Source organism: Macaca mulatta, chromosome 9 (assembly GCF_049350105.2).
Source record: "Macaca mulatta isolate MMU2019108-1 chromosome 9, T2T-MMU8v2.0, whole genome shotgun sequence".
Taxonomy (NCBI): Eukaryota; Metazoa; Chordata; class Mammalia; order Primates; family Cercopithecidae; genus Macaca; species Macaca mulatta.
In genome coordinates, this window is record NC_133414.1 from 141,575,853 (window position 1) to 141,600,317 (window position 24,465).

General features: G+C 49.7%; 1 protein-coding gene across 6 annotated transcripts in view; it reads left to right on the forward strand.

Annotated features, from left to right (window-relative positions):
* The window catches only part of MGMT (O-6-methylguanine-DNA methyltransferase), a 290,626-nt gene that overhangs the window by 56,113 nt on the left and 210,048 nt on the right, over nt 1-24,465 (forward strand). For 4 of the 6 annotated variants that reach the window (XM_077945017.1, XM_077945014.1, NM_001257605.2 and 1 more), the window contains 1 exon segment: nt 14,093-14,229. In XM_077945017.1, the coding sequence (XP_077801143.1) occupies nt 14,105-14,229 (125 nt within the window). In that variant the 5' untranslated portion in view covers nt 14,093-14,104. 6 annotated transcript variants of the gene reach the window in all.

The window sequence follows — 24,465 nt, forward strand, 5'->3', positions numbered from 1 at the left end:
GCCAGATTCGAACTGTATCCAAGAGCAGCTGCTGAGAGACCCGCCTTAGTCCTGCAGGAGTCCGGGCTCCCCTCCAGACGCCAGGGAGGGGGTTTCCACCTGGTACCTCGGGGAGACGTGGCCAGAGCTGCTGCAGGGACCCTCTAGCTGCTGAGGTCAGGGGGTCTACATCCACCCACAGTGTTGGCTCAACAGACGTGTGCTGCCTGCCCCAGGCCCAGGGCAGGTCCCACAAGGCCGAGGCTGCACCTTGCTGTCCAGGGGGCCGCAGCTGAGGCCTGTGCAGCCTCCCCAGTGCTAGTGCCAGCATGGTGCAGGAGTCACAGCTCCAGGAGGACATGCAGGCTGCCTGCCATGAGAACATCCCTCTGCCGTTTGCAGACCAAGGCCCACGTGTGCAGAGGGAAGCAGGCCGGTGCAGCGCACGCGGGGTCGGTGGGAGATGGACTGACCAGTGGTTTGCACCGAGCAGGCAGCAAAGGGCCCTGTGTGCTGAACTGAGCTGCTGGGACTTAATGTGCACAGAACCACGGAACGTAATGGAGAAGAATTCCTTGCTTTGGGAAGCTTGGGAATGGATGGATGGGAGATAAAGAAGCCATCGGAGTGCTGCTGAGTCTGGTGGGGGTTGGAGGTCACCGGAAGTAGCTCCTCCCTAATTTTACTCAGATCTTGGCAGGGTGCATCTTACCGTTTGTAGAATGCACCAAGAAATGCCTGGGACGGGCATGGGGGCCCTGCAGGGGTCACAGGCTGGGAGAGGAGGGGCTTACTGCCTTGGGCCCCTGGACATAGGTAATGCCTTTGCCTCAGGTGGCCGGAAGTGCCTGTAGACTTCGCAGAAAGCTGCTGTTCCCTTCCTGCGTGGGTGTGTGACTCCTGGACGGTTCCCGGAGATTGCCCTGAGGCTCAGGTGGGTGCCTGTCCTGGAGCCCCCATCCCACAGTGCTCTCTGTCCGTAGATCTGTGTGCACAAGGGTTTGGTTGTTGAACCTGGAGACGCGTGTTTTGGTGAATCCCGGTGTTGACTGATTATATCATTAAGTGGGTAACATGACACAAAAACCACACGTTCTGAATGTACAAATTCCATCCCAACACAGGCGGAAAATTTTATTAACCGTGGCTTTCTTCCCATGGCTTCATTGCAAACAAGCACTTGGTACTTTGCTAGTACAAGGTCCTTCCTTGGCGGGGAGGGGTATAATCCCATCTCGATGTATGGACAAGGAGAAAGAGGAGCTTCCCCTCAGCCCCTGGATGGGACTGTCCAGGCTGCTCCTCAGTGGCCACAGAGAGTGCCCCGGCACCTGCTCAGGGCAGGAATCAGTGGCTTTGGCCACCTTGCTTAATTGAGAAAGTTGATGTTTCCGTCAGATCTTCTTGTGTTTGCACATGTTACTTATTCTCTAAGAAGTCAGTGAAACTTCACCCAACTTTAGAGGCTATAAAGAATGAGGTTATTTTCTGCCATGACATATTTAAGCTGAAGCTTCCCAAGCCGTAACGGTTTTAAGAAGTGACATTTCATTTTGAACACCAGCCTGCCACCTCTTTACTCCTCATGACAGACTGTCACTGTGCAGCACAGCAGTTAGTTGCTTCCTGAAGTGCCAGAAAATTCTCAGGTTGTAAGGAGTGTGCTGCTGGCGGGGTGAGACGTGCGACCCAGTGGGGGCCTCGGCGGGCTCAGGCGGGAGACCCGGGCCAGAGCCCTGTGGGGTGAGCGCCATCCTGGCCAGGCCACATGGCTGGGGCAGCTTCTGTCCCTTCTGCAAGGCAGTTGGCATTAGCACGGATGTTAGTGTAGGAAGTTCTAGCAGGGCTAGTTAAAAATGAGGGAAAACATGGTGTTTTCTCATTGTCTTTTTCATAGTAAACTAAAGGAATCATGCTTGATGAAGGCTGAAGTGGGATGTGATTCAATCGGGTACGAGACTGTGCTGAGGTCTTGGATGTCTTGGGCCTGGGGTCAGCTTGAAGAGATTCATAGGCGGGTCTCGAAGCCCATGTTGCTGGGAGGGCCAGGCTGCTGTTGTGGACGGGCACAGCTCCCCGGTTCACACAAGGCTTGGGGTTCCCTCCACCGTGGAATCTGTCTTGCTTTCACAGGATTTGGGGACTGTGAAAGCTCTTCTCTTATAATGCGTTCCCGTTGTCTAGAGGCTGGGGAGCACCATTTGATTTTAAAGGAACAGCCACAGTCCTGCCAGCTCCATAGAGAGAGCGGAGGTGGCCTCGTGTTCTGAGCAGAGGGTGCCATGGTATTTCTGACCAGGGAGGACCCTGGCTGGATTCACGAGATTGTGTGAGTCCAAAACGCGCTTGTCAGAAGCCAGGCGTCCTGCAGTTAGGGTCAGGTTCCCATGGTGGGTTTCATTACCCTCCTAGAGACTGGCGGGGTCCCAGCCTCTTGGAAGTGCCCACTCAGACACTGCCAGGTGCCTTGGAGGTAACGGAAGCATCTCTTGATGTCCAAGTGTCCATCGTGACCTGTGTGGAAGACAAGGTCTGTGTGAGAAGGTGCGCTGGTACCTACTGTGTCTTAATGACCTGGGAGTGTCGTGAAGGTAGAGCAGCCAGTGACCTTGTGAAACCAAAAGAGTGGCTGCCCACTCCGCCTCCTGGCTCTGGCACAGGGAAGTTCCAGGGTTCTAAGGCCTGAGCTGGCTGCACTACCTCCTGCCCTCAAGGACGATTGGCATCTCCGGCATGCTCAGGCCCCTGCAGCCTTGCCAAAAACAAAAACAACCCAAAAAACAAACAAACAAACAAAAAACAGAAAAACACTTGTAATTTTTCATTTTATCTGTATTTTAGCATTAAAATGTTTTCCTCTACACAGTTAGCTAGAGGACGCATAGTGGTTAGCCTGTGGCCACGTCTCCCAGCTCTGCTGTGCACCGTGCACATACACCTGAGTGTACTCAGGTTTGCACACCCCCTGACACTGGGACATTCATGTCATGGAAGCTCTTCATATAGATTTTTCTTTGGTCTGCAGTGACATGGCAAGTAGGAAAGCCTTTTATGAAACCTCTTAAAGAAACAGGTAATAGTTACTAAGAAGCTTCCAAAAAGACTTTTATAGGCTCATCTTGACAGTGTTCCAGTATCACAAACCAGTTGTCAGTTAGAGCTAGAGTTGGGTTAGCTAAACTGTGGGAATGGATATGGGAGTGGCAGTTATCATCTGGAAACATTATTCCAAAGTGCTTGAAGTTCCAGAGAGTTTTTGGAGCAATTTGTTAAAACCGTACACATTGATGTTTTCTGCCCTTTTCTCTAGGTGTGATCTGTTTCTTTCACACACACACAGCAGTTTTGTTAACTGCTTGCTGACTGATTTCCTGCCTGATTGCACAGATTCAAAGCAGTGCATGAGCTTCAGAATAGCGTTTATCTTCCTGCGTTACTCATGTTTAGTTCCATATATGTACCAAAAGGAAGAGTTCGGAAAAGAAAACCAGATTTTATGTTAAGTATGATTTTTAAATGTAGACAAGTGCCAGTTTATATCTCGAAATGGGTGATTTAAAGACCAGTGAACAGATTTCCTTAGATGTCCGTCTGCTTCTGGGATCTGATGTGTAGGCATCTTCACGTTGGTTTGATAATGTGCCACACGTCGTGTGTTATGTAGATGACTATGCCAAACCCTTTAATAAGACGCGCGTGCCTGGGGTGCTTCTGGAACCTTGCTGCCAGGGCTCCTTCTTCGACCATCCCTAATTCCCCAGGGCTCTCGTTGTTTGAGTGTTCTTTACAACCAAAGCATCATTAATCAAAAAGGTGCTCTGCCATGCGGGGCCGCCTCCGATGACAGTAATAAAAACCAGCCCACCTCCTGTTCCAGGACCCAGACCCTGGAAGTCTGTGTGTAAGCCAAGACATGAGCAGTATTTGTGGAATGTGGCTTCAGATAGAAACTTTCTTTTAATTTGCAGGCCCGGTTATGTGATTCTAAGGCAGAATCTCCCCTCGGTTTCTGCGTGTGTGTAGCCAGGTTCACAGAAGTTCAGCCACACACAGGAGTGTTTCCCTTTTTCCAGGGCTCCCGTTAGGACCCCACCAGGAGGCTTTGGGGTGGCATTTGGGAACGCCGTTTGGATCCCTTCTCAGTTGGACATCCCAGGTGGCAGCTCCAGTTTTGTTTGGTGAAACCATTTCAATGTAACAGAACCCCTTTTGGTTGTGAGAGCAGAATGAACTGAGCCACACTTGACTGTCTTGTGTTGGATATGACCCAGCTGAATCCGCGGGGAGACCCCTGGTTACAGCAGGGACCACAGGTGGGGTCTCTGAGCCTTGAGCCCTTTGTACTGGGTGAGCGTCAGCCGCACCACCTCCTTCTCCCACCCTCCCGTGGCCAGGTTTATGATTAGGTGATAGGGATGAAGTATTTTCTCTCTTCTAGGGTTTTGACACATGCTTTTTTTTTTTTTTTAATTAAAATACTATCTCATGCCTGATTTTGAGGTGGGCTGAGCACGAGTCCTGAGGATGAGAGGGGCTTCCCCAATGCCCCTTATTCCCTGTTCAGAAGGGAGATTGCAAAGCTAGTTTTCATCTTGTGATGTCTTTGTGGGAGGTTGTGAGGCAGTCAGGCACGGTCCTGTTCCTTCCTCAGGTCAGCCAATCTCCCACTTCACACAGACCCAAAGCCCAGGCCACAGGGGACCTGGGCTACCTTGTTTGTAAACTGCTTACAAGGAGGCAGGTGATTTCTTCCTGTTAGCCTGTTTGTTTTTATGTTTTTGAGGTGTGGTCTCACTGTGTTGCCCAGGCTGGTCTGGAACTCCAGGACTCAGGCAGTTCTTCCACCTCCGCCTCTGGATAGGTGGGACTGCAGGCGCACGTCACCACGCCCGGCTAGTCTGTTTCTGTGCAGTGGAGATGGTTAAGAGGGAAAGACACAGAGCTGCAAAGATGATCCTGGAAGGACGGTTTTTAGACATGTGCAGCAGGCCTGGAAAACAACTACCAGTAGGGGTGAAAGAAGACAGTTTCTGTCTCTGGGTCTCTTCCTTTTAATATGGCAGGAACTGGCCTCTGGCGCCAACTGCTTAATTCAGAACATTGTTATTTAAACGCCATTCATGTTAAAAGGGAGATGAAATGAAATTCATTTCATTTTTCCAGAGGTCTCCAAATAGCCATGAAAAATCAATTTTTTTCTGCCACCAATTACCGTCAGCCACTCACGTGGTTTAGGTGGATGCCGTGGTGGTGCCGGGAGCACTGCCAGGCTGTGGGGCCATGGGCTTGTGCTTCGCGAAAGTGGGAAGGGGGGACATTAGGAAGCTCGACTGTTGAATTGCTTGGGTGTCCTAAATGTGGGCTGTGTGGTCATCCCTGTGCAAGCCTGAGAGGCAGAGAGCACTGAGTCCACTGGACACCTGCCTGTCTGGTCGCCCCTTAGATTGTGGTCCTCTCAGCAACATGGCTGTCCCGTTATGTACACATGCCGTGTTTTGGAGCCCCCTTAGGACCGACAGTTCAAATTCTGGAAGTCCTGAGCATTTGGGTCTTCCACATCATTGTTCCGTTTTGCAGAATCGAAGCCGGCGTGTTTGAGTTAGACGGGACGCTGGGGCTGCCTGCTTTCCTTCGATGGGACGCCGAGGGCCTCTCTGCCCCGGTGTGTTCCCTGAGGTTCCAGTGGGCGGCTTCAGGGAAGAAGGGCCGGGAATTCCTGTTTCTAGGACAGGCCCTGTTTTATGCAGCTGCGAACCTTGTGCTTGGGTGTAGTAGGCGGTTGGCTTTTTTTCTTTTCTTCTTTTCACAGCACACTTGTAGCCAGAGCAGATTCTGTGATTTGCCCGGAGAGAGCTTGCCCACACATTGTCTCCCTGTCTCTGGTGGTTGTGGCTGCAGCCTCCCAGGCACCTCTCCCTGTCCCTGCCCTTGACACGCCTGGAATCCGTGTTCTCCCTTGTTTGTCTGACTTGCGTCCCAGGACTTGGCCCTCACTGCTCCAGGAGCTGCTGAGGCAGCCTCATCTCAAAGCCAGGTCCTCTCCCTCCTGGTGACCTGGCTGCCACCTTCTGCTCCTTAACGCTCTGTGCTTCTTCCAGCGCCAGTGCCTTTGCCTATGTGCGCCTGCCTGCCTTAGTCTGTCCTCCTCTTCTCCACCCAGAAACTACAACACTGTCCCTCCTCTCTCAGCACCTCCTCCAGGAAGCCTTCCTGGACTCCCCAGGACATCAAACCCCTTGATACAGGCTCTCATTAATCCTAGAGTTCTTTTTCTGAATTTCTATCTCATTATCATTGCATGATTCATATAATTAGATCTTTTGTTCAACACATATTTGCTGAGAACTTGTGGGTGCCAGGCCCTGTTATTCTAGATGCTGGGGATACAGCAGTAGATCAGCTAAGACTACTCCGGGTTGAAGAAAAACAGGAATTTCTCAGAACATAGACTTGAAACAAGCCCAGCTTTCCTGTTCTCTCACAAGGAGAAGCCTAGCCAGCCATGGAGAGGCTGTGATGTGTGGCCGTGGAGAGCTGCAGTGTGGGGGGGCCGTGGAGAGCTGCGGTGTGGAGGGGGCGTGGAGAGCTGCGGTGTGGGGGGGCCGTGGAGAGCTGCGGTGTGGGGGGTGGGGCGTGGAGAGCTGCGGTGTGGGGTGGCCGTGGAGAGCTGCGGTGTGGAGTCACTCACAGTGTTGGGGCCTGGTCTCTCAAGGCTCTTGGCCTTTTCCTCATGATCACTAGGTGGTTGCCACAGCTCCCGCCATCACATCTGCCATGTCAAGGAAGGAAGGGTAGGGGGGTGCCATCTGACTTTAGAAAAAGCATGAAAACAAGAACTCTCCGCAGGCTTCTCCTCACTCATTGGCTACAGTTGTGACACATTGGCTGCCTGTATTGGAGCTTACATTCTAGGGAAGGCGACACATCAAGTAAGCAAATCCTGCCACCGTGATTCCAGGTCATGTAAGGAAAATAAGGCAGAGAAAGAAGAGGTGGAGGTGGTGACTGTTTTCGGCAGCTTCTCTGAGAAGGTGACGTCTGAGCGTGGTTGTGAGTGAGGTGACAGTGGCCCCTGTGCAGGCTGGGACGGAGACAGAGCGGTAGTGCGGAGGCCCTGAAAGCAGAGCGAGGCTGGAGTGTGAGGGACAGCGGCCGGAGGGAGGCGGGTGGGTGGGTGCGATGGGGTCATGGGGGACTGAAGCCGGGAAAGGAGGAGATGTGGCCCACCAAATTTGGGACCATTTGGGCTAGGGGTCCCCAGTTTTGTTGGCACCAGGGACCAGTTTCATGGAAGATGAATTTTTCCACAGATGGGATCTGGGGGATGGTTTGGGATGAAACTGTTCCACCTCAGATCGTCAGACACTAGATTCTCCCAAGGAGCGTCCCACCCAGATCCCCCCATGCACAGTTCACAGCAGGCATCACACGCCTATGAGAATTTAATGCTGCCGCTGACCTGACAGTGATGCTCGCTCACCCGCTGCTCACCTCCTGCTGTGTGGCCCGTTTCCTAACAGGCCACGGACTGGGCCCCCTGGTTCAAGCCAGATCTGATGGGAGTATTTTCTCATCAAGATGGAAATGAAGGGGAGATGTGATCTGATTTACTTATGTGTGTTTTCATTTTATCCTAATCTTTATTTTTGTAACTCACAGAATTTTTTCACACCTCAGTTTTTATTCAGAAAAGCATTAACCATCGTTGGTTTTATATAAGACATGGTGAGATCACAGTAAGCGGAAAACGTTTACCATTGTTTTTCTACTTGACATCAGCAATGCAGCACATTAGCTTTTTTGTACATTATATTGACCCATGTATTCATAGTTTTGGGTACCCTTTATTTCTTTGTATAGCTCTTACTTTTCTTTTTCCTTTTTTTCTTTTCTTTTTTTTTTCAGTGGGGACAGGGTCTTGCTCTGTTACCCAGGCTGGAGTGCAGTGATACTATTGTGACTTACTGCAGCCTTGACCTCCTGGGCTCAAGCAATCCTCCTGCCTCAGCCTCCCAAGTGGCTGGAACTACAGGCGCATGCCACCAGCCTGGCTAATTTTTTTTGTATTTTTTAGTAGAGCTGGGGTTTCGTCACATTGCCCAGACTGGTCTTGAACTCCTGGGCTGAAGTGATCCTCCTGCCTCGGCCTGCCAAAATTCTGGGATTACAGGTGTGAGCCACCGTGACTGGCCCAGATTGGATATTAATACAGTTTTTTTTCTCCTTGAAAAGCCAACTCGTACCAACTATAGAAAACTGAGAAAATGCAGATATAAAAGGAGTAGTTTAAATCATCCTACCTTATTTGATTTTTAAAAAGTAAACTGATTTTAGAATAATCTTAGATTTATGGAAAAGTTGCAAGCACCATTCGGTGTGATTTACTTTTTGTGGGTAATTTTTCTCCCCTCCGGGAGATCACATTTGTCTCCTTCCGGTTTCTGGCACCTTCGTCCAGTGGCTCCTGCGTAGAGGGTGCTGAGGCATCGGTCAGACGACTCTTGGTCGTTAGTGGTTTGTTTCCCATTATTTGGTCTCCCTTCGGCTTCTCTCCTGGTCGGGTTTCTCGTCACTTCTCAGTGGGTTATTTCCACAGTTGACCTCGGTTCTGATCCAGTCTTGACAGAGCTGCCAGAGGGAGTCTCGAAATGTAAACCAGCTGCATCTCCCCTTGTTGAAAACTCTGTGGCTTTTCAGGGAAAAGGCAGCCAGCAGGACCGGCCTGGCCACGGTGGCCTCAGGGCCCGAGCATGGCTGTGTCCCCCACGCCTCTCCACGCACACCAGGCCTCATCCCCCAGCTGTCGTGGCGGGTGCCTTTGCCCCGGCCTGCGTGGCTCCTCGCCTGGCGGCCGCTCCCTGTAATTCAGTTCTCTGTATAGATGTCAGTTTCTCCATAAGCTCTCAGCTGCCCACACTCTCCCCCGAAGTGTGGCCCCACCCCTGCAGGGTGGTTCCTAACTGCCACTCTGCCCACCGTGTGCTAGCCTGGGTGTGTGGTTGCCTGCTGGCTCTGGGCTCAGGCTGGGGTGCTGCGAGGGTTGCAGGGGTGACAGTGAATCTTTGTCTTCAGTGGGCCAGTCTCCTTCCCAGCGTCCCTCCTGGGGCTGTGGATCTGGCCTCTGCCGTTGAATGGCCCTCTCTTGAGGTTGTTGGGCATTGGTGAAGATCCTGATGGAATCTCATCACTGGAGCCGGACGTCTTTCTTCCCGGGTCTGGGCATGGCGGAATTGCTGCGCGGCGTGTTGGGAGAGGGACCATTGCCTTTATGGCTGCTTGTGACCTGTCCAGGGCACTGCTGTGCCAGCCTTTGTGTGTCTGGTATCTTGGCTTCTAAGTTGAGCCACCCACCTGGCTGGATTGCGATGGTTTCACTCCCGTCACGTTTTCATGCTATTGAAACTCACTTTTCTCACTGCCTGATTTCTGGCTTTTGTGGGTCCCTCCTGGTGTCTGTGATGCCCCCATTTAGTCTGCAGCCATCCCCCCACCTCTCTGGTGGCCCGGTGTGCACACCTGCTAGGTCAGCCCTGGGCATCTGGGCATCGCATCAGAGATGCTGCCATGTTCGGTGGCCTGGGACTTCTGTCCTGTAGAGGCCTCAGCCATTGCATTTTAGGAATCGGCACTAAACTAACGTCTACTGTTGCCCACAGAAGAACTGTGCCAAATGCTCTGGTTGTCTACAGGAAAAAAAGGTAGTATGCAGGTTTCAGCAGCGTATCCAATTCCATTTCTGCAGGCCTCTGTGGGAGGTTTGCTCTTGGTTGGGGGGGGCATGTTCCAGCTCATTGTCATGTTCAGGTGAAATGAGGCAGGCTTCATGTACCTCAATAATCAGCCGATTGGATATGGACAGGAGCTGGAATCTGTTGCTCATTTGGAAGTCAGATTCTGAACTCATTCATTATTGCAGTTATAAACTGGTTGCCTTTTTTTTGGTTCTTGGAATGATTTGGATGGAGCTGACCTGGTCCCCACAACTCCCTGCTTTGTGATTGATTCAGTGTGTTCCTGTGGCTTCAGGCCACCCTTGCTGGCCAGGGGAGCTGGTTCCTAGGGCTTGAGGCCAGCCTGCCCTTTGGCTGAGAGGCCCATGCCATGATGCTGGTCATGGCGATAGCACCGCAGGGCACAATCAGGAATGTGCCAGAGCTTTAGGGTCCCTTGGACCAGCAGCTGGGGTCCTTGGGCATTTCCTGGGTGGAGGTGCTCTCTGGGGTGCAGAGTTGGTCATTCCAGGGCAGGCAGTTCACTTGGCCACACCAGGTTTGGCTGGAAGGCTTCTCCACCGCATTCCCAGCCACTGGCCTCCCGAGTTTAGCTTCTTGTGGTCAGGACCCAGACCCTGATAACCTTGAGGACTCTTCTCTCTGGGAGGCTGTCGGGGCTGAGCTGCCTGTGGCCCTCCACCGCCCTGCTCCTTCCTCCGGGTGGAGGACACCCCATCCCGCATGCCCCTCCTTCAGCTCGCTGGGATTCACCCCCAGTGGCCTTCCCAGGCTCCTGCCCTTCTCCCTGGCCCTGTCTCTGCACGCTCCAATGTCTTCCCCTTTGGCTGATGCTTGGATTGGGGGTGAACTCAAGGTGTGGTCTGTGCAGAATGGCATGACAGCCCTTCCAGCCCTTCACGGTGTGTAGTACCTGAAGCCCGGGCCGTAGCCGTCTCAGGTTAGATCCTCAGAGTGGCACTGTCAGGTAGAGGAGTCAGGGGTCTTATTGATGAGAAAATAGAGGCTTGGGAGGGGAGTGGGCAGCTAGTGTCTGACCAGTCCCCACATGGGGCACTCCCCAGTCAGAATGTTTGCAGTGCAGCTTCAGGCACTGACATGGGCAAACCCTTCCTCTCCCAGGCCGCCCCTTCCTGCAGCTGCTTGGACACTGGCACATGTTGGTGGGCGTCAGCACCAGGGCTGGGCTCCTGCCTGGGACTCAAATCAGGAGCAAGTCCCACGGAGGCAGAGCAGCCGAGAATCAACGGTGGCCATAGCCACCACATCCTGTTTCCAGGGGCAACGGTGGCAACAGTGCCAGCTGCCATGCCTGCTGTGCCTGGTTGCCCCACAGATGTTTCCTGAAGCTTGATTTTGGCTGTGATTGGAGCGTGGCCAGTTCTGGTTCCTACTATTTTCTGAGCCTGCTCCTCCAGCCTTCCCAGAAGTTCTTTGAGTTGTGGAGTAGCCTTTCAGTAAACGGCATTTGTGCTTAAATTAGCCCGTGTCCGTTTCTGACACCTGCTGTTGAGAGTGCTGCCTGATGCAGGTGCTCGGGGCTGGCCACGCTCCCCACCTGAGTCCAGAGCCCGGCCCAGGCCTCCTGACTCTGACAGCCTGCAGCCTTGCCCGGACTGGGATGATAGAGCAGCAAACGTGGCTCCGTGGAGAACCACATTTGAGAGAGCAAAACCTAAGCTGGCCTCTTTACAGCCAGTCTGCTGGAAGCTTTAACCCACCGCCGTGCAGGGCAAGTTTCCAAGAAGTGGCGAGAGAACATCCCAATTTCTCACGCTGCCTCCAGAGCCCTGTTGTCTGAGCAGTATCTTCTGTGAACACACTTTGGGAAGTGCTGTCATGGATGCTTGGCCTGGATGGTGGTCACACTGGTAATTCAGTTCCACAACTATTTTATGAGCCCCTTGTGTGTGTGATGCGTGCTGTTCTTCAGGCGGTCCCGAGCAGAGCTGCCGGCACCCTGCCTGAGAAGCAGTGGCCCCGGGTGGTGGGAGATGTCTGCAGGGGCAGGGCTGAGGCTGGGGACCGAGATTGTGGCTCTGAGAAATGATGGAGATGGGAGAAGGGGAGGCAGTCACCTTGGAAGCAAGGGCGGGATGGCGGTGCTTTCAATGAGACTCGGGGGAGAGGGGCAGCATGCTCCAGGGGATGAGGTCGGAGCAGAGGGGGTTGGGTTAAAATGTTGATTGTGGTGGGAACAACAGTGATCCCCAAATCCTACAGAGCCTTTGGGAGGCCTGGTCTTTGCAGGTGTTCCCTCTAAACTCATGCCGACATTGTGATTTGGTGTGATTTACCCTACAGACAAAAACAGTTGAAGCACCGAGAGTGATCTTCTCACAGCAACGGGACAGTGGGTGGGAAGCCGTGATTTGCACCCCCTGCCTTTATCTGGCCTCTGCCACGTGGTAAGTGGAAGACAGGTGGCTCCTTCCACAGGGCTCTTTGCCCTCCCGGGAAGCCTGGTTTTTACCCTTGAGGCACCAGGGAGGCTGCAGGGTGAGATGTTGAAGGAGTGTGATGTGGGCAGAGCCTCTCCGATGGGGCATGGTTTCCGGCACATCCCGTATCCATATCCTGAGGCGATTGATTGCGATCCGGTTCAAATCCCTGTCAATCTGCACAGAAAAGGGGAGGTTGTAGAGACAGCTCTGGAGTGTGATGGTTTAGGATTGAATCTTGAGAGTAATGCTTCTAGAAAACGCTTGTGTAGTTTGGGGTCTGCTGCCCGACCTTGCTCCCTTTAAGGGACGTAAATGCACCTCTCTCTCGTTCTTGGAAAGACAGATGAGAGAACCAAAGTGTGGCCTTAGAAGCATGTGGAAGACACAGAAAGGGAAGATCAGCTGGAGGGCTGGTGGAGGCTTTCACAGGAGAGGAGACCAGGCAGCAAGGTGCCCAGCAGACAGGCAGGGAGGGGGTCTTCAGTGAAGGCGCAGAGATTTGAGATGCATGCGTGATTCACAACCGCTTCAGTGTGGGAACAGAGTGGGAAGGTGCCAGTGAGCGGCCCTTCCAGGGGTCATCAGGCCTTTTCTGTAGAGGGCTGGAGAGTCAGTGTTCTGGGCTTGCAGGGCCACATTGCCTCTGTCACAACTGCTCACCTCTGCCGCTGCAGCACAGAAGCAGCAGGAGACTGTGTGTAAATAAATGAACACAATTGTGTCTCAATAAAACTTTATTTACAAAGACAGGTGCAGTGAGTCAGATTTGCCCCACGGGCTCTAGTTTGTTGCCCCTGCTCCAGCCCCTTAATGTAGGGAGCCCTTGCTTTGTTGTTCTCAGTGAGCTTTGATTGCTGGTGATTGGGTTGGAGTGGGAAGATCCCAGGTGTGATGGGAGCCATGAGGACGGCCTTCCTTAAGTAGCCGCGAGCTGCTGTGGGTCTTCCTGGGAAGCTGTGGCAGTGAGAGGACAGAGCTAAAATAGCAAGAGCCAGTGCCTGAGGAGGCTGAAGAGGGAGGATCGCTAAAGCCCATGGTTCAAGACTGCAGTGAGCTAGAATTACACCACTGCTCTCCAGCCTGAGCAGCAGAGCAAGACCCCATCTCTAAAAAATAGAGAAAGAAATGTACAAGTGTAAAGGTAGCCTATGGATGTGTTCCCCCGTATTCCTCAGGCTCTGCTCTTCAGCCTCCTGAGCAGCTGGAACTACAGGTGTGTGCTATCACACCCCGCTAATTTTAATTCTTTTCGGACAGGGTCTTGCTACGTTGCCCAGGCTGGTTTCAACTCCTGAGTTCAAGTGATCCTCCTGTCTCGGCCTTCCAAAGTGCTGGGATTACAGGCATGAGCCACTGCGCCCAGCCTTGTACATCTCTTTAAATGTAAATTAAATGTGCTCTCCACAGCACATTTAATTTACCCCCGCATTGCTCATCCTCTCGGGCTGGCTCCTAACACAGGTGTCGTGGCGTAGGTGCTGAGTTGAATCTTTCTGTAAGTCGTTGCATACAAGCTTCATTCTAAAATGTACTTTATTCCAAATATTGAACAGTTTGTCTTTGGGATTTATTGTTTATGGTAGTTGTTTTATTGTTTTAGTAAAACAAAATGAGCTTAGTTGTGGGTATTATTTAAAAGGAGCTCTTACCAGGTCAGCTTCCTTCAATGACGCATTGGTTTAAGATAAACAAGAAGAATCGGGATACAGTAATTTTAGGAAATAACAGGAGATTGTAGTATTGGTTGGCTGCTCTAGGTAATTGTGGTAATTTTCTGTCTTCCCGGTAACCATATTGTAGAAATGACGCATCATATGATTCCAAAAATGAGGAAAAAGCTTTGGAATATATTTTGTGTCTTAACCAGTACTTCTGTTGTGTTATATATACGACCAGCCTCTTCATATACACTTTGTCTTAAAAACTGTTTCTGTTTAGGTACTTGGAAAAATGGACAAGGCCTGTGAAATGAAACGCACCGTGCTGGACAGCCCTCTGGGGAAGCTGGAGCTGTCTGGTTGTGAGCAGGGTCTGCACGAAATAAAGCTCCTGGGCAAGGGGACGCCTAAAGCTGAGTAAGTATGAACCTGCATGATCCCGTATACTGCACATGCTGAAGCGGCTGAGGAGTATATGTGACAACTGCTTGTTTTCCATCGATCACAGGGTAACACATAGCCTTACCCCCACAACCGCAGCCACGAGCCTGTCTCTCAAAACAGCGTGCTGCGATGGCTCCTGCATTTGCAGCTTCCCTGTGTGTTGTCCAGAAGCCCTCCGCCTCCGATGAACCCAGGGCCATGCCCTTCATACCCTTTCATTAGTAGCTCCAAGATGTTTGATTAATGTGTACGTTTACAGAGGAGTTGGTTGGTGATGAGCATTGAACATTTTGGTTCTTCAGCATATGTCTCTAGAAATTTAGAGACAGGGAGATACAGGATTAATCTTGATTGAAAAAAAAGAAAAATCCAGACCAGGGTTCCCTGTTCCGCCAGAGTCTGCCAGGTGACTTTCATACTGGGACTGCTTGATGTTCTGGAATTCCTTAACCAGGAGGCCCACTTGCCCTCTGAAAGCCGTGGTCAGACCCTTGGCGCGGGTGTGGCTGAGGACAGCCCTGCCTGGGGAAGGGCCGAAAGCCCCTTTTCAGCGTGGCTTTAGGGTCTTGTCATTAAAGCGTACGTGTCTCTGTGTTTGTGAACAGCTCCCACTGTATTTCTCTAACTGCAAAAACGAAAAATGTAAAGCACTCCTTAATGTTTTGCTTTGAAATGTAACATTTAATTTCCTCCGTTCATTCTATTAAAATTGTAGGTCTTGTTATTTCTGACAAGAAGAAAAAAAACACCCACTTCTATGCTTGGTGTTTCTCTTAACTGGCTAATAAACACAATGCCAAGAACATTAGATAAAGAAAATACATAAGAAACATAAAAATTGATTTTAATGGACCCCTGTCAGAGACAGCCATAATGAGCACAAGTGCAGTCATAAATATCAGCACTCACCTCTGCTGTCGAGATTTTTCCTGTAGAGCTGCACGTTACAATCAATATAGTCTTTTTGAGACCAAAAAATAAGCAAACCTTTGAACTATGTGAATACACTCTTTTCAATTTCTATGAGAACCATCTGGCTGTAGTGTTCAGAAAATCACAGGCACCAAATAATTTGTAGGGGAAAATGTCATTTTGTCTTTTAGCATGTTCAGTTGCACAATAAATCATAGAAATTATGTGTTGGTTTTTTTCTTTTGGGAAAAAGTAAAGGTACAAAGTGAATTTGGGGAAGAAAAAGGAAAACAAAACAAAAACAACAAACATTGTAAGATATGTTTAGTTAAATGCCCGTTGTGGATTATGCAAATAGGATGAAGAGGCTTAATTTTGAATTTCTACTTTATGAACTTTCTGAATCAAGTTAGGATCAGGTTCAGGTGTAACAACAGCCCTGAAATAATGCTGACTCCTGAATATGATCTGGCTGATTGCTCACTTGAAGACACACCTGTAGACAAACCGTGGTAGCTGGGGCTATTGCCTTCATGGCTTCTGGGAACTTGGGCTCCTCTGAGCTTTCCTCTCGGGGTCTCCAGATGGTGGTCCCTTCCCTGGTGCTTCAAGATGGCGCTGGGCCCGAGCCACAGGTAGGGGAGAAAGAAAGGAGGACGTGTCATATATGGGCTAAAATTAGGTGTACTGTGAGTAAGGAAGGAGTGGGATTTGGGGGGCAGCCAGCAGTGTTAGTGTGCACAGTTAATTTTGGTGGGGGGAGCATTTAAAAGTTTGAGAATAGTATATAAAACTATATGAATATTCAATTAAGTTTAACATTGTATCATTTTTAAAATTTAGGTAAAAATTACATAGAAGACTTAAGATTTCAAGTGTACAATTCAATGATTTTTGACAAAAGCGTACAACCATATAACCACCACCGAAGACATAGAACATTCAAGATACAGAACATTCCGGAAAGTTCCCTTGTGCCCCCTTAAGTCAGTCTTCTTTGCGAATTTTTGTTTCCATTTCTCCTGAGTAAATTCCTGAGTGTGGAATTGCTGGGCTGGATGGCAAATGCATGTTTAACTTGACAAGAAATTGCCAAAACTTTCTTCAGAGCAGTATCATCTTAAATTTCCACTAGCAGTGTGCGTTTCAGTTACTCCATGTTCTTGGCAGTACTTGGTGGTGTCAGTTTTTCAGATTTTAGCCATTTTGGCTGGTATAAAGTATTATCTCATTGTGGTTCTAATTTGCACTTTGCCAATGACTTATCCTGATGAAGTCTTGGCCATTCCTGTGTTTTCTTTGTGAAATATCTACTCAAGTCCTTTGCCTATTTTTTTTTTTATTTTTAATTGTTTTGAGATGGAGGCTTGCTCTGTCGCCTAGGCTGTAGTGCAGTGGTGCAATCTCAGCTCACTGCAACCTCCGCCTCCTGGGTTCAAGCAGTTCTCCTGCCTCAGCCTCCCGAGTAGCTGGGATTACAGGCGCCCGCCACCTTGCCCAGCTAATTTTTGTATTTTTAGTAGAGACAGGATTTCACTATGTCGGTCAGGCTGGTCTCTAACTCCTGATCTTGTGATCTGCCTGTCTTGGCCTCCCAAAGTGCTGTGATTACAGGCGTGAGCCCCTGTGCCGGGCCACCTTTTGCCCATTTTAAAATTAGAGCTTTCTTGTTTGTGTGTGTGTTGTTACTGATTTGTGGTTATGGATAGGAGACTTTTGTCAGATGCACGTATTGTGATGATTTTCTGACAAGCTGGAGGTCTGCTTTTTTGTTTTTCTAATAGTGTCTTTTGATGAGAAGAGGTTTTAAATTTTGAACAAGTCCATATGTCTTTTTTTCCCCTTTTGTTTAAGACTTTTTGTGTTCTCTGTAAGAAATATTTGCCTACTGTAATTTCTGAAATTCATTCTCCTGTAATTTCTTTTAAAAGCTTTGTAGTTTTTTTTATGTTTAGATATGTGATCCATTTTGAATTACCTTTTTGTGAGGCACAGAGTTTATTTTTTCCCTGTAGCTATTTAATTGTTTTAGCATCATTTGTTGGGAAATAAAAATTGTCTCTCTTCTTCATTGAATTACCATCATTTGACCATGGGTGTGTGAGCCTGGTTCTAGTTTTGCTCTGTTTGGTTCAGCCTACCGTTGCCTGTTCTGTGCCCGTTCCACGCTGGCCTGGTTAGGTAGCTTTGTGATACGTGTTGATGCCAGGTAACGTGAGTCCGTGAGTCCTCTAAATTTATTTATTTTTAAATCATTTGGCTTCTGCGTCTCTTAAGTTTGCATATTACTTTTAGAATTCAGGTGTAAATTTCTGCAGTGATTCTTTTTGGGATTTCGATTGGGAGTTCATTGAACCTGGGTGTCAATTTTGGAAGGTTGACGTCTTGGTATTGAAGGCGTCAGTTCCCGGCTTCGACTGGCATCTGCATTTGTTTACGTTCTTTCATTGTCCTCAGCAGCATTGGATGGTTTTTCTGCCTGGAGGCTTTGCTCATCTGGCAAACTCCATTTCTAAATACTTTGTTCTTGATGGTATTCTAAATTAGGTTGAAATTTTTTAACCTTTTAATTTATTGCTGCTTGTATTTAACAACTGACTTGTATGTTGATCTTATATTCTGGAATCTTGACTCATTCATGTATTTGTTCCAGGGTTTTGAGATTGCTTGGGATTCTGTATAAAAATTCATGATGTCTATGAATAAAGACAATATGCATCTTCCTTTCTGATCTTTATGCTTTTAATTTCTTCTACTGAGCTGTCCAGAACCCTCCAGGATGACCAGTGAGGGTGGCGACGACAGACGTCCTCCCTGGTTCCTGGTTTGGGGAGCTTGCAGGATTTCACCAGTGAGGGCTTATACTCCCCATTTTGGGTTTCGGAGGCATCTTCCTCACTGGGTGGAATTTTGTCAAATGATTTTCATGTATGCGTTGACAGAGTCATGTAATCTTTCTCCTTTATTCTTTACATTTGGTAGAATAAATTTTTAGAATTTTAAACCAGGTGTATACTTTTCTCTTTTTTTGGTAATATCTTTGTCTTGTTTTGGAATTAGGCTCATTCTGCTGACAAATCAGTTTGGAAGCATTCCCTGTTCTATTTTCTGAAAGAGTAAGGGTTGGATTGATATTACTTTATCCCCAGATTGTGAGATGAATGCACCTTGGACGCCATCTGGGTCTGGTGTCAGAAGTCTTCTGTGAAGCTTCCTGGTTTAGTAGAATTGGGTGCTGCCTTCACTCATCTCGGGGTGCTCCCCTGGAGCCATCTGTGCCCTGTGTGGCTGCTGTCCTCTGGTTGCTGAGTGACAGTGACTGCCGGGATTTGGGGCAGCGTCCTACTGGCTCTGGCCCCTGCCCTCACCTTTTCCGAGTGCCTCTGAGTCCCAGGGTGGTCCTTGCTTCCTCTGAACGGGTGTTTCTTTCTTTAGTAGATAAATTACAGGTTGACCGTTGGGCCTTCTTCAGTGACGTTGCATCTGTGCTTCTGTACGAAGTGTGTTTCCCGCTCCCCAGGTGAATCCATTTACCTGTGTGTGGCTTCGCGCGGGGACCAACGACTTCCTTGCCTAGTTACCTTTCCCTCCCTAAAAACGTGTGTGAGAAGCACATCCGTTGGGAAAGTGGCATAGTTTCCAAAAGGGAAGCAACATAAGCTGCTTTTAAGTTAGTTTCATAAGTGCCTGACAGTATCAGGTTTCTGTGAATGCCATCACATCCAGGAGCGCTTGGCCTCTGCCAGAGCGGAGCAGCTCCCCCGCGCCATCTTCCCGCGGCTGCAGAGCTCTGACCTCGTCAGATTCCCTGCAGTGCCCACAGTCTAATGAGAGGGGCCAGGCGGTATGTGTTTATTTTTCTAATGTTATTTTGGGGCTTGTTTAGTTTTCCATAATGTTGATTGCCGTATTTGATTACTTGAAAAAATGGACCATATCACCCTGGGTCATACTTAGATTACAAAAATAGTAGCAGTAGGACTTCTAGATCTTGGATGCTGGGGAGCTGAGGGGGTTCATCTTTCACTTACCAAGGGCTTACCCTTGTTTTTCATTCTTTTGTTTTTTTTCACATAAGCCTTTTTTCAGAAAAATATAGGAATGTAATACTGGAAAAGCTGAAAGAGTCCAATCCAACTAAAGCACTGTAAAACTTTCTGTATTTGGGAAAATGTGAGGACTACACACAGTCTGTCTTCTACTGCAGAGGCTCTTTTTCTGTCTTCAGGGTAGGGATCCGTTTGCAGGGTTGGTGGGTCTGCTTTTGGCATCTGGCCCAGCCAGCCCTTGGGTTGAGGCTGGGTGGGGCATGCAGGTTGGGCCTGACCCTCTTCTGAGCACCTGGCTGGCTGGACAGATAGGGCCTCCAGTCACCAGCGAGGCTGGCCTGGCCCTAGACCCTCTGGAACGTGAGAACGTATCCTGCAGGGCCTCTGTGGTGAACCTGGGAGGGGAGTTGTCTGATGACATTGGATGCCCTGTGAGATTCTGCCCTCGAAACATGCCCTGTGGAAAGCGTGAAGATGCCTTTGAGCTTCCCGAAGGCAGCTGCAGCAGGAAGTGACCTGCGTTTTGCCTCTTTCCCACTAATCTCTAAATATGTTCAAGAACTCAGTCGACCCTCAGCAGTGCATGGGGTCCCGGCTGGCTTGGTATGTGCACCTGCCGAGTCCGTGCTGCTGCTTATCCCCACGGCCCCTCTCTGCAGGTCGGTCTGACCGGTGCCAGTCGGATGGTTCCTCAAGGTCCACGGGCCACGAGAACCTTCCTGGGAACTTCATGAATTTGTTTTTTCTGACAGATTGGGAAATTAATACAGACACTTGCCGCATTCACGTTATTATAATTGATCTTTCAAGGAGGAGAAGAAACTGTTCTTAAGGACAAACACTCAGAGAAGCACTCCCAGTAAAAATAACATCCAAAAAAACGCGCTCTGTAGGACTTTTACCTGCGGCAAGTTCAGCTGTCTCATTGCTTTTCCTCATTGCCGTGGAATAATGATTTGTGTTGTATGTGCTTAAAAATGTAATTATTTTACTTTACAGAGTGTTCCTTAAGGAGGTCTCTTGAGTCAAATAAGCATGTTTCTGGGAGGAAAACTTGCCAGGCGCTCCTTGGCTTTATAGAAGTCGTCTGTTTTTCAAAAACGAGTGGCTGAGTGCCCTGGCGAGCCTGGAACCCCTTGTTCGCGCCCCCGCTGGCTCTGCCATTCCGTGTCGGTGAGGCCCGTCCGTGCTGACGGATGTCGCCTCCCGTTTCTGCCTGAGAGGGGTAAATGATCAGTGGTGGATAGGGAGTTCCTCTTGTGCCTTATGTTATCAATAACACAAATTGCGCGTATACTTCACCCCATGCTAAAAATTTATAGTGCAGTGTCCTTTAGAAGCCAGACAGTGGCCTCGTCTTTCAGGCTGATGGTGGCCTCGTCTTTCAGGTTGATGGTGGCCTCGTCTTTCAGGTTTGACGGCTGAAGAGACAAGACAGGAAGCCACGGTGTTTCTCCGCTCCACAGGTCCTTGTGATGAATTCTTATGGTCTGTGATGAGAGGGTGCGATGGGGATCGACTGCGGGCCCCCGGACACACAGTGCTGCACGTGGGGCCTGCAGAGGTGTTAGTGCAGCCTGTGAAGTAGCAGCTCTTGGACCTTAGTAAAATAAAGGGAGGCAGCATAATATGCTTTTAAGTGAGCGTATGGCGTGAAAACCCTGCCGTTGCGTGATGGGAGGCAGGTTCTGCACACTGAGCCTTCTGAGTTGTGAATGATGAAGTTTGCTGTGCTCCTCTGATTGGCAGCTGAAAGGGCAGGTCAGAGCTCCTCTCTACAGCACTGCCGAGAATCCCAGGCTGTGGAGCACCGGCCCGTCCACCCCAGGACAGTGCTGCCTGGCCATAGAAGAGTGAGGTTCCGTGATGCACTGTGAAATTGTTGTATGGTTTCTGATCTAGAAAATCAAACCTGAACAATGCACATCCTCACCAGCTTCTGTGCTCTTGACATTTTCTCCCCGCAGCTGGTTCTGTGCTGACCTGGGGGCAGAGTAGACAGTGGTGGCAGCCAGGTGGATGGTGTTTAAACAAGTGTCACTGAGATTCAGGGTCCTTATGTTCTGGACTCAGGAAAAAAAAAAAGCAATGCAAAAGTTTTATTTCTGTCAATTCTGTAACTGTGTTACAAGGAGACAGAGATGACAAATGTGTGTGCCTGTGTCCATGAGTCAGAAGCAAACTTGTTCATTTAATTTTAAGTCTGCCAGGAACCTCTTGGAAGGAAGAAAAGAATGGGTGAATGATAACCACAAATATCTGAGTTCAGAATATGAACCAAACTGTCAGAGCAAAAGATTTTTTAAGTTTCCAACATTTGGAATAAAAGAGCACTTTAGAGTAACAGGTAAATGGGTTAATTGAAGCAGAGAGAGGTGGATGTTTCTGCCTGTCTGGCATGTTAAAATAAAACCCCTTAAATCCCTGCTCTTAACAATAAGTTTCCATTTCAGAGTCACTGGGCTTCACCGCTGTTCGGCTCTGCTTGTGAAGGGAGGGCAGCTTTTCCAGAGAGATCATGCCCCTCTCTCCTTTATGTGGCCACAGAGAGCCTTTCTCTGTTTTCATGAGGAGGAAACACGGAACCTTGGCACAATCCAGTTCTCATCAAGAATTACATCGTGTGACTTGCAGGCCGGGGGAGGAAAGATCCCGGAAGTGGCAGCCACCGGATAGGCACGTTGCCGCCACAGGCAGCATCGGCGTCTGTTCAGGTTTCAGGAAGGTCACTTCTTGGCTCAAATCCCTGGTGTTTCCAGGTTGTCTTCAGACTGCGACTTTCACCCTCAGGAAGCCCCAGCATGGCCTTGGGCCCAGCTTAGAGGCTTGTGGGGTTTGGGTGTGGCCCTGTGCACAAAATCCTGTCTCGAATTCGTAATCTTGCAACAGCCAACCTTGATGGGATTGGCCAAGATGACAGTGCCCTTTCTTGATGGCCTTGGCGCCCTGCAGAGTTGGGCCCTGGCCCTCACTGCCCTGCTGCATGGGTGGGCCACGCCCCTCCTGCTGATCAGCGTCTGTTGCGAAGAGTCTGGCCCTGCGGACCCCGGCCCCGTGTCTGCACCGGGCTTGCATTGCCTGCCTTTCAGTCCCCTCACCTCATGGCAGTTTGCTGCTTCTAATTAGTTGTGGTCTTGAAAAGCTGGTGAACGGGCTTGTCCACATTGTATGGGAAATGAGGCTCAATGAACCCCTGTGAGAAACGCCAAGTGTGGCATTTCTGACAGTATCCCACAGAAACATCTCAGAGGCCATTTCCGTTTCCTCCTGGAGTCTCTGTTTCTCCCAGAAGAGGTGGCGTGGCCAGGGGTCAGGCAGATGCCAAGGAAGTGGAGACTTGGAGGGACTGGCACCTGTGGAACAGCCCCTGCTTCGTCTGTCTGGCCTGGTGGGAGGAGGTGTCCTTCCGTCACTGCACTTCATCCTCGGGATCCCTCTGTGAAGTTGTTGGCATTGATGTCCCTTTATCAATAAGAGAAATGGAGATGGGGTGAGGGATGATGGGTTACAGGGTCCTGGGGAAGACTTGGGGGAAGAAGTGGGTATTCCCTCTACTTAGCTGAACTTGCACTAGAGACTGCCAGTCTGGGGGTGACCATTGTTCTCCTGTGAAATCCTCTATGACTCTTGTCTGCAGTTGAGGGAGCCTCTGAGACCGTCCTGATTGGGGCTTGGTCAGTAGGAACTCAAGTCAGTGTTGTCCTGGGGCCTGAGGGCCAGTGTCCTCCAGGTAATGTCAGATTTGGAAGTTCAGGCTCAGCACTGGGTTTGTCCTCGTGATATCACTCGCCTACCGTACACATGGAGTCATTGTAAAGTTACGACGTGAGCTCGCATACGTGCTGGTATTAGAGCTCGTTGGACGGTGATGTACTGTTTTAGAGGAGAAAAAGCTGAGACGAAACAAGAATGGTGGTGGTAGTTACTCAGGGCCACGTCTGTGGACGCCATCCTCAGGATGCCGTTGCATCTCGGGCCAGTCTCCCTCTCCTTTTGCAAAAGCACAACCTCTACGACTGCTGACACACACCTCTCATACTCTGAAATTTGATTTCTGGAATACTTTTTTATTCTTCCTATGTCTTTAAGTAATATTTTCTGATATTTAAACTGTCTGCAACTAATGAATAGTTTTCAGTTTTTGTTTTAAAAGTGTTCATGTCATTTAAGCTCTAAACTCCCACAGTATACTTGGTTTGTTAAATGTAAAATTGTATCAGTAATTAGATCAGCTCCTTGATATTAATGTACAGGGTAGCTCTTGCGTGCTGATCAGTTCAGAATTTAAATTGAGTTAAAGGTTAAATGAGTTTAATTTTTGAATTGAACTGAAGCATTGTCTTTTGGCAGATTCATCCAGAATTTTTATTTCCAGTTGCTCTACAAGTAACAGAAGTGGGTCTTTTTGCGATAAAAACATTGTGAATACGTTTAGGATTCAGTGAGCTTCTGTCATTTATTCGCTCATTCTCTAAACATGCGAGGGCCCTGCTCTGTGTCAGACCGGATGGCAGGCCCTGCATGGGGTTGGGGAGGGGCCGGAATGTGCAGCCCCACCTGCAGCCCAAGCCCACCCAGCTCAGGGGCAGGCAGGGGCAGAGGGGCAGGCAGGGGCAGACAGGGAAGTGGGCTGTTCCACACCTCGAGATTGGTGAATTCCTCAAGACAGCAGCTGGCAGGGGCCCAAGCCTAGGTGACCGGCCACAGAGCTGAATGGGGCTGACCGAGTTAGGGCATCGTTGGGTAGTGAACCAGCAGGCCCTGGCCACTGACAGGGTATAGGGGCGTGGAGGGGTAGCAGAAGGAGGCAGTTAAGAGGCTGCGAGCCCTCTGTTGGGCATCTGACAGGGTGGTGCTTCCTCCCAGGACTAGGGGAGAGGCGAGCAAAGAAGAACTTCAGGAAAAGAAATGAAGGACCTGGAGGAACAGTTTAACAGGTGGGTGGCCATGAAGAACTACCAATGGAGACTGAAAAAAAATGAAGAAGGACAGAGAGAGAATGGAGCCAGGAGGCTGAAAGGAGAGAGGTGGGTATTGTGCCCAGATTGCCCGGAGCTTCCCCGAGAGGAGCACCTCGCCTCTCCGTGGCAGGGCGCAGCGGGTGGAACACTGACGTCAGGTTGTCTTCAGGCCCTGAACATGAGAATTCCTTGGCACCTGGGCTGCTTTGAGACCGACACGCCGTGTTTGATTAGTTTGACTTCGGGATGCCAGCTAAATGCTGTTTGCTCAGCATATGTCTGAACTG